Source organism: Acanthochromis polyacanthus, chromosome 22, assembly GCF_021347895.1.
Source record: "Acanthochromis polyacanthus isolate Apoly-LR-REF ecotype Palm Island chromosome 22, KAUST_Apoly_ChrSc, whole genome shotgun sequence".
Taxonomy (NCBI): domain Eukaryota; kingdom Metazoa; phylum Chordata; class Actinopteri; family Pomacentridae; genus Acanthochromis; species Acanthochromis polyacanthus.
Window position 1 is genome coordinate 26,729,687 of NC_067134.1, and position 13,400 is coordinate 26,743,086.

General features: G+C 41.8%; 1 protein-coding gene across 2 annotated transcripts in view; it reads left to right on the forward strand.

Annotated features, from left to right (window-relative positions):
• Positions 1–179: 179 nt before the first annotated feature.
• The window catches only part of ical1 (islet cell autoantigen 1-like), a 16,665-nt gene continuing 3,444 nt past the window's right edge, over positions 180–13,400 (forward strand). Inside the window, exons 1-15 of one of the 2 annotated variants that reach the window (XM_051943373.1) lie at positions 180–298; positions 1,176–1,208; positions 1,298–1,472; positions 7,050–7,122; positions 7,744–7,867; positions 7,957–8,155; positions 8,252–8,377; positions 9,414–9,512; positions 9,609–9,694; positions 10,148–10,197; positions 11,468–11,506; positions 11,600–11,796; positions 11,943–11,954; positions 12,921–13,218; positions 13,300–13,386. In XM_051943373.1, the coding sequence (XP_051799333.1) occupies positions 1,201–1,208; positions 1,298–1,472; positions 7,050–7,122; positions 7,744–7,867; positions 7,957–8,155; positions 8,252–8,377; positions 9,414–9,512; positions 9,609–9,694; positions 10,148–10,197; positions 11,468–11,506; positions 11,600–11,796; positions 11,943–11,954; positions 12,921–13,218; positions 13,300–13,386 (1,573 nt within the window). In that variant the 5' untranslated portion in view covers positions 180–298; positions 1,176–1,200. The remainder of the gene's footprint in view (positions 299–1,175; positions 1,209–1,297; positions 1,473–7,049; positions 7,123–7,743; positions 7,868–7,956; positions 8,156–8,251; positions 8,378–9,413; positions 9,513–9,608; positions 9,695–10,147; positions 10,198–11,467; positions 11,507–11,599; positions 11,797–11,942; positions 11,955–12,920; positions 13,219–13,299; positions 13,387–13,400) is intronic. The other variant, XM_051943372.1, reaches the window with a different exon arrangement.

Here is a 13,400-nt window from a genome sequence, read left to right on the forward strand (position 1 = left end):
AAGAAATGTAGGTTTGGATTTGAGCATCGGGGGTTCAAGAAGGTAATTCCAATTTGTTTTTTATTTTTATTTTATTTTTAAGTATTTGTTGTGTGTATTTTTGCCTGTCAGAAGTGAGATTCTGTGAGTTTTTTACTTTTTAAATTTAGTTTAATTTTCGGTAAAAAGACGATCTTTGCGCGTCATCGCTGCTTTGCATATCCGGTTTGTGTGACTCACATCATGGATATCTGGAGACGAGGCCAGCCGACCTGCGCTGCATAGATGCGCCTTCTGCTGGGATAAAACGTAAAGCAAGGTAACCGTATACACATTTAGCTAAACATTTAACCAGCAGGTAATTATTACCCATGTCTAACTGCTTCAATTCTCGGTTTTGACATTCTCCGGATGCTACGTTGCTTTAGCTTGCTAGCTAAACTGCTACTAGCAAACAAGCTCTTTTACGTTTTTTTTAGTTACTTTCATGTGTTTGTTTAATTTAGTCTCGATAAATGTTTGAATAATGGTTCGGGGTTTTTTTTTCTTTCCGTGTCACCATGCCAGCGTTTGGTGAAACTGAACACCCCCTCTACAGCCAGCTGGCTCTCAGTTTTCCTCAAAGTCTCTGTTGTCTTGATTCCTGCTCCAATAACCTCATTAGATTAGCTTTTTTTATTTAGCCTTCAGGTTAGTTCAGACACAAATGAGCTCTGATAACAGGTTTAACTCGACTGTAACTCACTGAGAGAAGAGCGGTCAGCACAGTTTTAAGCTTTTTTGTGTGTTATTAATTAAAGAATGAAAAAAAATACACCTAATGTTAAATGTTATTACTCTGTGCTGTTTTTCTCAATTATGTGGTCAGTTGCATGGTAAACAAAATGGTCAATCATTGTTTCCTGAAGCTCAAAATCACATCCTTAAAATTCCTGTTTTGGCCATGACTCATAGACATTCAGTTTACTGTCACTGTTACTGTGGAGGAAAGAAAACAGGAAATATTTATGTTTAAGAACTGCAAGTCAGATAGCTTAGCCTTTTTTTTTTTGTCTGAAAGAAATTTACCCAAGTAATTAATTTAATGGTAAAAAACTAATTGACTTCTGGGTTTATTCTGACAGCTCAATGGCCCAAATATTCTCTCTCTTTCTGTGTCTAAACGTGATCTCTGTTGTTTTTTTGTTTGCTTTTAGAACAGAAAACAGCTGATCTTCAATAATGGACGGGTATGTATTTGTCAAGTGCAATCTATAGCATCATATTTTTGATATAAAATCTGTCTACGTCCCTGATTTGGGGTTTCCTGTGGCTCCAGGTTTGCGGGGGACATGCTGAGCAGTGGCCGGGCCCTGCTTGGCGAGGACAGCTCGGTGATGGCTCGCATGCAGAAGAAGTTCTGGAAGACCAAGCAAGTCCTCATCAAAGCCACGGGCAAGAAGGAGGACGAGTACGTGGTGGCTTCAGATGCTGACCTGGACGCTAAACTTGAGGTAGAGGCGTTCAGATTTAAGTAATAAGTCATTTAAATACCACTTGTAACTGTGATGATTCATGCTTAAGTTGAAGATCTCCTCCCTCTGGTGGCCGCTTCCTAAACAGAACGTTTTCCCAGGGGAACTTTTGTTTTGTTGCTTCTTTTTTGGTCCCTTATCACTTACAACAGCAGAGATATGAATTACAGGCAGAACATTTTACTGTTTTACAATACTTTTCCCTTAAGTGTTTGTTTAACTTTACAAGAGAGAGGAATTTTCAAGAACAAAAACATGCAGCAAAGAATTAAACCTCTGGGAAATTACGTAACCTTAAAAAAGAGTCAGTCTATAAAGGAGTTATGAAATTCATCTGGTCTTGTACTTCTTGCACATTAGAGGTAGGTTGTAGTACAGGTAGAAAAACTTTTTTAAAAAAGTTGTACACAGGCAGTTGTGAGAGGAAAGCAACAAAAACACTAAGGAAGCATTGTTTTCACAAGCATGCTTTAGCAGCAGGGGATATCAGGGGAGTGATATAAGACAGGAAAGAAATGTAAAAGTGTTCAATTGTTGACATTTTTGAGATTTAGATTTTGTTAAAGGTGTAAAGAAGTGGGTTCAGGTTGTTCAGTCATTATCTTTTCAAGTTCTGCACTTTATTTTCAGATGTACAGTTATATCAAAAGTTATTTATTCATATATATTGTCAAAATGTTTTTGAACCGTACTGAATTTATTTGGTTTGACAGTCAGTTATTGATTACATGCAGACGGTAATGAAACCACTAGGTTGCATCAACATATTTCACACTAATTAAAATTAGACGTTATGATGTTCTGGACCTTTGAATGTTAGTTGAATACCCCTGATATAAAGGGACGGCTGAAACTCTCAGCTTGAACAGATCCGGATGTCTGTCTTTGAGGTGCATTGAAAAGTTTGAGGTATTTCTTCCATTTGTTCCAAATCACCGCTGGCTCTCTGACTTTTGATCACCTATAACTTGTTCCCAATCATTGCCTGAAATACTAAATTACTGTGTGCATCATAGTTGAGGTGCTTTTTTCCCCACACATCGCAGTGGACCGTGTTGCTCCACGCAAAATTTCTGACTTTGGATCTTGACTACCGACATATTGGCTCTCCTGACATCCCTCTGGTGCGACCGATACAACGACTGGTTTAGTATATATTTATAAGCTAACCATGTGTGCTTTTACATGAAATTTTAATCTGCATATCAGCTCGAAAAAGTAGTACTACACTAAAAAGTTAAGTATCTGAAATCCAGTGGAGCAAAAATACAAAGCAGCTGAAACTGGAACAACTTAAATATCTCAAAATTGTAACTGCAGTACTTGAATAAATGTACTTGTCACCAGAGATGCTAACGTCATAGTGGCTATTGTCTTTTTTAAACATTAGTTTTTGACTTTATTGATGCTGACAACATGCAGAAAGTCACCATACACCAGGACTGAATTATAGTACTTATACATGGTGTGTGTGCACGTCCAAGTGAGCTACAGGGACGGATATTTTCTGAATGCGATGCTATTCGTATTGACCTTCTGAACCCCACTTAGTCCATGCAAGGAAACACTTACTGTACAATTCCTTTTTAAGTTCTATTGGAGATATTAAACATTGTAAAATACCAACTGTGACGGCCTGTAATTTCTAATCTGGTATATGTCCATCTTATAGAGTGGTGACGCCATGAAAGCAATGGGCTCTTGATCCGAATCAAAGATATAAATGTCTTTCTACACACAATTTTGGAGTGATATACAGAAGAGTTTCTACCGTCTGTCTCTGAAAATGTCGTGAAGGTGTCGTGTGTCAGCACAAGGTGCCCGTTGTTTTCAGTGAGCTTTTCACTCGTTAACTGACAACTATCATAATTATACGTGAGACGTTTCACACCCCATTAACAGGTGTAGAAATGACAGCATACAATCTGCCCTTCTGCCTAACATTTACGTCTCAGTGGTGAAACAAACGACAGCGGCTGGCATTTGGCAGTGACTGGCTGTTTGGACGTGATGGGGACGTGGTAGAGTTTCACTGAACTGCGAAGGACACACTGTGAGCCTTTTGTTTGCCCTGGAACAAGATCTGGGCTCTTCTGTCCTCCTGCTCTCATTGTCGAAAAAAGAGCGGAAAGTGGAAGAAAAACCACACAAAGATCCAACATTTAAACGGACAGAATTCAGAGGAGAGCTTTCTGTTTTCCCAACTCGCTTTTACACGATTCAGGTTGAGTGTGAGCCCTCTGAAGCAGCAGAACAATGAAATCAGAGCAGTTTAAACACACATTACCTGATTTATCTGATTTTTATCAGTGCTGCCTTGGTGCATTTTGAGTTTTATTCTGTTGCTTTGTGGGCTTTCTGATTAAATTCTGAAATTACAGTTTGAAAGCTGACATTAAGTCCACACTATATTGTGATTTATATGTATATATGTTGTATTTTTCTTTGTCTGGATGATGCTGCCTCTGATTTTTTTTTTCCTGCCATATTGCTGTGACTCAGCCAGAGCAGTTGCCATCAGATAAACATGGTCTCCGTGAATTGGTCAGTATTGCTCATCTCCACTGACCTGTACTCTGACAGGCGTCGGGCCGCTGCTGAAGTAGACAGACTGACTTTAGCGACTGTTTATTCTGCAGTTAATAAGTAACTGTGCACATGTTCAGGCCGCCTCCTCCCTCTGCTCTGTAACAGTCTTAAAGGCATTAGAGGAGATTTAATTTCCTACGACTTTGAACGTAGCATGCGCGCATACAACCTCTCCCTCACCCCCCTCTTACCTCCCCCCTCTTAACATTTACGAAGAAACGCCCCTCTCCAGAAACTTGCATAGCACTCGTGAAGCTTTCTTTTACGGCTGGGTCCCCCTGTATCTTTATCTGCCATTATGTAAAAAAAGATGAGCAAAACAAGTCGCCAGCTAACTACGAAGCTATACCAAAGCAACACATACAGAAAACACGTAAGTCCAAGGCGTACGTAATCTACGTAACTAGGCCTGAGCCGGAAGATTTTTGATTGACAGGAAAGGGAGCAAACCAAACGCCTCGGTCCGAGCGCATTGATTGGCTGATGTTTTTCAGGTCCTGCCATGTCCACAGTTATTTTTTTTTAATTCTTTTAGAGACCATACATACAAGTCCACTAAAGGTCAGTATATTAATTTTATGTGAATCAGACAAATTAAACAACAACAAAAAAACATCCTCCATAATGCCTTTAAGTCTGCCTGGGGGGCGGGGAGAAGAGGACGGCGTCGGGCTGTTAGCATTAGCTTAACCGCAGTTAAAGGTTTAAGACGTGTTTGTCTTTGATGCCGGAAAGAAAATCACGTGGTGTCTTTGTTGGTGAAAATTGGATTAAAGTGAAGTGTGTATAATTGTTATCTGAGTCAGCGTTGGTAAAGCATGCTGCTTTTGTGGCGTTTGAAGGAAGTGAGTTTGCGGCTCATCTCTGCTGCAGGTTAGAGGCGCCGCTAAAAGCTAACACCCAGATCTCCAGACAAACTGTCAGCAGCTCAGATGCACTGTGGGTAGTGTTAGCACTGGGTTTTAAGAAAGAAGAATAATTTTTAACCTCCTTGCAGTCATCAGAAGCTGATATCAAGTCTAAACCAGCAGCTGTTACCTCAATAAATCACCTACATGCTTCTTGACGCACAAAAGTTGCGGTGAAATCTGCTGCACACGTGATCTAATGTCCTGTAGGTCATAATTTATTACATTTAAGGGTTGACAGCTCTGACTTTGCCGTTAATTTCTTTTAAAAAAATCATTTTATGAACACAACTATTGCAACATCTGGCAGAACTCAGGAGAGTGTATTTAAAATGTAGTGGTGCGCACACAAAATCAGTTTGTGTGCACGGTAAGCACATGAGGTGATGACAGTTTAGGGGTGGGGTCAATATTCGATTGCTTTAGAGTGAAATGGTTTTTAAAGGAGCCAAATAAAAGCTGAATATAGATGATAAAACACTGTAATTTCCTTGAGTGATTTAAAAAAAGAAGCTAAAATGAGTCTCAGAGCTTGTTGTGTGTCTTTGCCATTCACCCAGTTTAGTTACAGTTTAAGTGGCAGCAGATGCTTGTAGATGTCATGTAGGGAAAGCAAGGATTTTTCTAATAACAGTAAATGCTCTGTTGTGCTGTTTCAGTGTAATCTACAAATGCTGATTCAGTTCCAGGGTCTGTAGTGTAATATTCTGAAAGTAAATGATGATGTAATCCTGGCAGATGCTATTGATGAGAAGTGTAAGTGTGTGAAATACTTAATGTTGAATATTCTAAAAAACATCGATGCTTTGATTGTGCTGAATGCGTATGTGAGGAAAAGAAGGCCTTCAGTTCTTCTTGGAGTGTCATCACTGCTAAGAGTTACTCCTGGGTTTTTGTCAACAAATAAATCCTGATGCCCCCCGATCTTCTCTTGGTGATTTTTTGAAGACTTAGCTTACACTTCATGGTCTTGGTGTTGACCTGGCTTTGATCCAGCACATTGTTTCCACATCTCTTTGTGCCGACTCCCAGAGATGCTTCTGAAAGGCTGGCTGTGACTTTGCACTTTTCTCAGAATATAGCAGCTAATTACAGACTGAGGCTGCAGCACGGTGTCGGTGGTCGTTCACATGAGGTGGAGACAGCACGGGATTTCTGGAAAACGTACAACTTTCCCTGGTGTCTGGGCACCGCTGATGAAAAGCTTGTATTTCCAAATCAAAGCACCTTTAATGTCTGACAGTGAGCTGCAGACTGAGAGGCCAGAGTCATTTTTTAAGATGCCAACATGGCTGAGTAGGTTAAAGTGAGCATTTTCATTATAATTAGCCAAAAATATCTTTGAGAAAGTTATAAACACATAGCCTAGCCGCGCTAGACCCATGTTTCTGAAGGCACAAGGGTCTAGGGATGCTCGACAGGGAGGGAGGCGGGCTAAAAGGTTGTCTTTCAAATCACTCTCCAGCAATTGGGTAGGTATACAACCAATCAGTGCAATGAATAGGCTGACGTGGTTCCTAGAGCGCCGGCGGATTGTGGCTAAGTCCCATTAGCTTCCCAACCAGTGGAGCCAACTGGTATATTAAGGATTTGCCATATCCCGTCGGCATAAGTCCAAATACGTCTTTCTTCTCAATGAAACACTTCAGTGCCGTCCTTTGTTTATCTTTCAAGTTGAATTTTAGCTTCAAATCTTTAAGGGCTGTGGTCAAAGCCGAGTCGAAAGATAACTGTTTATTGTGCGCCGGTTGTTTCTGTCAGAATCGTCGCGCCTCTGTCGTCATTTACTTACTTCTGACTCTACACTTCATGGTGATTCGTCCGGCCAGTTTTAGGAGCATCCAACCTTGAGACTTATGGAGGGTAACTAGACCCACCCTGGCAGAGAATTAAATTCGTTGCCGTGGGTTGTCTAGCGTGGCGAGGCTAATAAACACATGTACAGAAATGTTTCTAAACATAATGCTATGTATGTCCTCACCAGCAGATTCCAAAAGTCAAGGTGACGTCTCCTCTCTGTCTCTTAAATTTACAATTCTTCCCTTTTTTCCCCCTGCAGTTCTTCCGCTCCGTTCAGTCGACGTGCACAGAGCTACTGAAGGTGATCGAGAAGTATCAGTACAGGATCACACGTGAGTCAGCCTCAGAACTAGACGATGCTTCCTCACCGATAAACACTCTGAGTTCCCTCAAGGGGAGTAAGACGTGCAACTGACCATTTCTCTCAAATAGAAGATGTACACAACTGTTCAAAAGTTTGTGGTCACTTACAAATGTCTGCATTTTTGAAAGAAAAGCAGTTTTTATTCAGTGACGATAACATTAAATGAATGATAAATCCAGTCTAGACATAGTTAATGTGCTAAATGACTATTCTAGCTGGAAATGTTTAATGGAATATCTCCATAGGGGTACAGAGGAACATTTCCAGCAACCATCACTCCTGTGTTCTAATGCTACGTTGTGTTAGCTAATGGTGTTGAAAGGCTCATTGATGATTAGTAAACCCTTGTGCAGTTATGTTAGCGCATGAATTGGGAATTCATGAACAGAAATATTCAACAATTCAAGCTTTATTATTTTAAAGGGTATTTAATATTGCAGATTTTTGATTTTCATTTAATCTTTATTATTCACTCAGGATTTAATCTTTGAAGTTTACTTGTACAACACATGCAGCAAACCTTCCTCTTATTTGGTTCTTTAGTTTTTGGGTGTCTGTGCAGAAGTTTAACTTTGAGTTCTTTCCTCAGGCTTGTCTCAGGAGGAGAACGAACTCGGCCTGTTTTTGCGCTTCCAGGGTGAACACGATCGCACAAAAGCTGGCAACATGATGGACGCCACCAGCAAAGCCCTCTGTACCTCCGCCAAGCAGAGGTCAGCCGGATACAATGACTGTGAAAATGAAAAAACAGACTTCCTGCTTGTTTGAAGTCTCACTAGCTGCATCTTTACTTTATCCGTAGGATGGCGCTTTGTCCGCCGCTGCATCGTCTGCATCAGGAGGTGGAGACGTTCCGGCGGCGTGCCATCGCCGACACGCTGCTGACGGTGACTCGTATGGAGAAGGCCCGCACCGAGTACAGAGGAGCTCTGCTCTGGATGAAAGATGTCTCCCAAGAACTAGACCCAGACACCTACAAACAGCTGGAGAAGTTCCGCAAGGCAGGAGGAGGCTTGTTTGTTTGGGGAGTAGGAGTGTTTGTGGGTCCTCTTTTTATGTGTTTGAAAGGGTATGAATGTCTGTTTTTCTGTCAACAGGTCCAAGCCCAGGTCAGAGGGACAAAGAGTCAGTTTGAGAAACTGAAGAACGATGTGTGTCAGAAAGTGGACATGCTGGGAGCGAGTCGCTGCAACATGCTGTCCCACTCCCTCTGTACCTACCAGGTAGGCGTCTCTCAGAGCTGGGTTAGTGTTTAGTGCTGCAGACAGACCGTTATGGGCTACAGTGGGCTGGAAAAGAGAGACAAGGTTCCTGCAAGCCATTAATGACTGCCACGGACAGAAGTGAAGCAAAACTGTGATGTGCTTGGCCTTGAGGCAGCAAGATTTATTTCTTTTACTTAAGTGTGTTCACAGGGACCTCTGACAATAATGACAGCATCAACAGAAAGTGTCAGCTCTGTGTGCTGCTCTTAGATCAGGGGTGTCAAACTCATTCTAGTTCAGGTTCCTCATTCAGCCCAGTTTGAGCTCAAGTGGCCAGTTAAATCAGAGCATAATAACTTATAAAAAAAAAAACACAACTCCACATTTTTCCCTTGTTTTAGTGCAAAAAAGAACACTCTGAAAATGCTCCGGTTTAAGGAATAATCTTTTTGCAAAGCATTATGAACAACCTGAAAACAGAAAAGAGACAAAAAAGTTACAAAGCGACCAAAAAACGGACAAACACAAAAACGACGCACAAAACAACAAATAAAGCAAAACATAAAATGACAAAAGTAAGACAAAAAACACGAGCAAGACAAAAAGGAAGCAATACGACAAAAATGAGAAAAAAAGACAAACATGAGACAAATGACAAAAAAAGACAAAAATGAGACAAAAAACAGCAAAAGCGAGAAACAAAATGACAAATTTTTCACTATATTGCAGTATCATGCAGCATATACGGATTTTTATAGATTATTTCAATTATGTTTGAGGTAAAATAAGCATTTTCTAGCCTAAAAAATGAAAACAAACAACAACAAGTAATTAAAACATATGAAAAGAATATTAGATTAAAAATAAAATGTGCAGCGTACAGCCCTGATTGGCTCAGCGACCGCAGCATCAGTCTCCTCCGTCTCCCATCTATAGCAGTGTTCAGCATCTCACCTTGTCCAATCTCACTGTGCAGTACACCCCCCCTGTGACCACTGTATACCTACTTGTCTGTCTATCTTGTCTTCTCACTCATTCTTTCCTGTCATGACAGACCACTCTGCTCCAGTTCTGGGAGAAAACGGCTCACGCTATGTCGGAAATCCACGAGGCCTTCCAAGGACACGTACCGTACCAGTTTACCACACTCAAGGTATTTCAGACTTTTTCCTCATGTGATTTCTTAAGTGACGGTTTGTGCTAATGCAGGTCTTTAGATTAACTTTACCATCATTTCTCTGCCCTACAGGACCTGAGAGACCCACTGGAGCAAATATCAGACTCACAGAAACAAGAGGACAAGAGGGAGAACGCTCTGCAGGGAAACACAGACAGGTGAACAAATACAGCTGAATTTAAAAATATGTTTCATGTAACCCCAAAGATCAGATCTAGTCACTGAAGCCAGTCCTAACAGATCCACAGTCTGCTTTACCATCTGTCCCTGTTTTCATGCTGCTCCTCTCACTGTCACGTCTTTAATAACGCACACATTTTTGTTGCCGCAAATCCCTCCTCCTCTGTATTCTTATGTCCTCATCTCTGTCCTTTGTGTTTTCCACACAACCACCTCAGCTATGTCTTCATCAAACGTGAGGCCAATATGAGGCCCATGTTGCCTCGCAAGTAAGTGTGTGTAGCAGCCAGTGGTGAGCCGTGTTAGTCCGGGGCTTTAGAATACTCAAGTTAATGCTTCTGCATAGCTATTAATAGCTAAACCACGTCTCGCCAGCCCAAAAAGCCAGTTTCTAATTTTTTCCTTGCCTCCCCTTCCTCCTCCTTCCTCAGTCTGGTGTCCTTGGATGACGACAAGCCATCAGGAAGTGCCTCTAATGCAGGTATGTGCTGCCCCCAGTAGGCCGAAACGCAGGAGTGCTCACCCACACGTCTAATCAGGCCTGGCATCTCAGAATCCCTCCTGTTGTCTTCGTTTACAGGCACCAAAAAATAATGTTTCCTTGTCTGATAAAAATGCAAAAATTCAGCAAAAAAAAAATTCCCTAAATTTCTGAAAATTTGCAAAACTTTCAGGAGGATAATTCCAATAATTCCTTAAAAGTTTCCCTTAAAATGTGGCAAGGATATTCTTGTCAATATTGTAAAAAAATTAGTAAAAATTTTCCAAAAAAATCCTAAAAATATCTAAAGTGGTTACATTTATATTCATAAAACTTCTGTTTTCTTTAAGAGCATTCACATAAACATCAACCAAAATTCATCGAATTTCACTAGATATGTACACCCCCTGTCAAAAGTTTTAGGACACTTTCTCATTCAAATAAAGTAGAACCTGTCCTACAACTTTTGACAGGGGGTGTATCTACCAAATTTGGTACACATATGCAGCACATCAGGCTGAACAAAAAAGTCAGTGACAGCCACATTCCAAACCCAACAGGAAGTGAGCTATTTTGCGTTGAATGTCACATTTTGCCCATTTTTCATGTTTTTCTAGAGCGAACTCCTCCTAGGGGGAAACTCCAATTCACCTCAAATTGGGCCAGTACATACAGGAGGCCTTAATGATCCAAAGTTATTAAAATCTTGTTCCAAAGTCAAAGGGCGTGTCCGTGGCGGCCTCTGGAATTTTGATCCTTCGCCATGAAATTTCAGATGCTGTGTAAATGCCCTGAACATGCTCCAATCTGCCTGAAACTTTACATGTATGATCAGAGTCCTGCCCTGATCACATCCATGTGATGAAATACACCCCCTGTCAAAAGGAGGACAGGTTCTACTTTATTTGAATGAGACAGTGTCCTAAAACTTTTGACGGGGGCTGTACTTCATCATTTCAGATATTTTTGGAACTTTTTGGAAGATTTTTACAATTTTTTTGAAAATATTTACAAGAATTTTATTGCCGGATTTGGGTGATTTTTTTTAAACATAAAACTTTTAAGGGAAAAATTTCAGGAATTATTGGAATTTTCTTTCTGAAGGGTTTGCAAGTTTGCAGAAATTTGCGGAATTTCTTTGCTGAATTCTTGGATTTTTTTTTTCCAATTTTTTTTGCTGCCTGTAAATGAGGACAACAGGAGGGTTAAAACAGCCCATCGTTCACATGAAATTAAAACTCTCCAGTGATTTTTCTGTTGTTCTCTGCAGACCTAGCCCTCAGCAGTGATGGACAGAGCCAGACTGCAGGTAAGTGATCTTGTGTAGATACTACAGATGTGTACGCTTGTTTTTTTTCTGCTCTCTCTGGACTGGATCGGCTTTATAACCCTCTGATCTCAGTGCACCAAAGCGCTACCACACCTGCTCCAGCCCTGCACAGCCTCAGAGGACCGTCAGTCGGCTCTGATGACGACTTGATGCTCATGGCCTGCGACCCTCCGCTGCCCCCACCCTCAACAAATGCCCCGCTGCAGCCCCAGCTCCTGCCTGCCCCTCAGGCTGGAGATCAGAAGGAGTCCAGGTCCTCCGGTAAACTGGTCGAATGTCTTCTCTGTCCTCTTACTGGGAATTCACTTCTGGCTGCTTTGCTGGGCCTCAGCTTCCAGTCTGACTTTCTCGGCTGTGGTAGAAATTCACCTCTTGTGGGATTTCAGCTCCTTTGGCTCTTTGGATCTGCATTCAGTCTGGCTGGCTGGTGGAAGGGTCCTCCTCTCTTGCATCACTTCTCTTTGAAACCGCTTTCATGTGAATATGTAGCTGTAGTGAGCAGCTTTCTAGCTTGGCTTTACAATAACTGGAAAGAAATGTCCATAGCTTCTCTGGTTTAGTCAAAAATTCCTTCTTTGACTTATTAGCATGTAGCATAGCATATTTTAGAGCACCACAGGCTTCTTCATATTTAGTATTTGCCAGCCTGCACTTTGTTCTCTTTGCTTGAATCATTAGAGATTCGGTAGCATCAGAGCCGTTCTTTATCGTTCTCAAATGAATCTGATTTACACACCTTGTTTGACAGCTTTTCCTAATAAGAATACCACAGGTGACAAAGACTCTGTTCCAGTAATTACTCCCGTGTTTTACAGCCATTATCCTGTGTCTTACGCTGTCAAAGAGGTTTATTCGACTTTAATTTCACTTCACATTTTCACATTTTCCACCTGTCTAGACACCGAAAGCAGCTCGGCTTTCTCGTCAAAAGCCTTTTTAAAGACATCGACCTTCTCCGGATGACAGCTCGTTAAATTGGAAGGTTTTCTTAATTGCAAAGTCACGATAAAATGAAGAGATTTTTAAGTGTTTCTTTAGAAGAAATGAATGGAAACAGAACCGTCACAGTGCTTTATACAATTGGTTGAAGGTGGTAAATGCGTCACATGGAAAGTTTGACATTTCACGACTTTCTTTCGTTGTCTTCGCTACCAGACAGCATGAAATATGCTCAATGCCAGCTGACATTCAAGAATTATTGCAGCTTTCCACCACTTTTCTCCCTACTTTTCTCTTGTAAATGCATGACATTTTGCTTGAATCGTCTCCTCCTTCAAGATTTTAAGTGGTTGGTGTTGTTTCCAGCTTTATCTCCTCTCTTACAGCCATGTGTAATGTAGCTTATGCCACCATCTTCTGATGACATGAGCCTAGTTTGTTTGCTCCAGAGCAGAAACTAGCCAATTTCACCTTTCCTTTGCTCTCAGGTGGGCCTCCACATCCTGCTGGGCTGAGACCAGAGGACGAGGAGAGCGAGAGAAGCGACATGGCTTTCCTCAAAGACCTGCTCAGCCCAGGTTCCGGGGCTGGAGACGAGTTCAGCAGAGAGTGGCAGGATGCTTTCGGGATGTTTGACCCTCCCAGCGTTCCTCCAGCGAGCGGCGGGGCAGCAGCAGGTCCACCCTCTAACCCTCCCAGCCCCACCGGCTTCCTGCCCTCCCAGCTGCTGGATCACAGTCTGAGCTCCACAGGTCAGGTCATTGCAGACACACATTGTGACACAGGAGCATATAAAAGGTTCCTTCATGATTCTTCCCTGCTTTCTCTTTTAGGCTGGGCAACTCCACCTATGTTCCAGGCTCCGCCCCTGCAGCCTCCAAACCAGCCAGCTCAGCCGACTCCCAGTTCAACAGCCAACGGTAAGAGCTTTCTC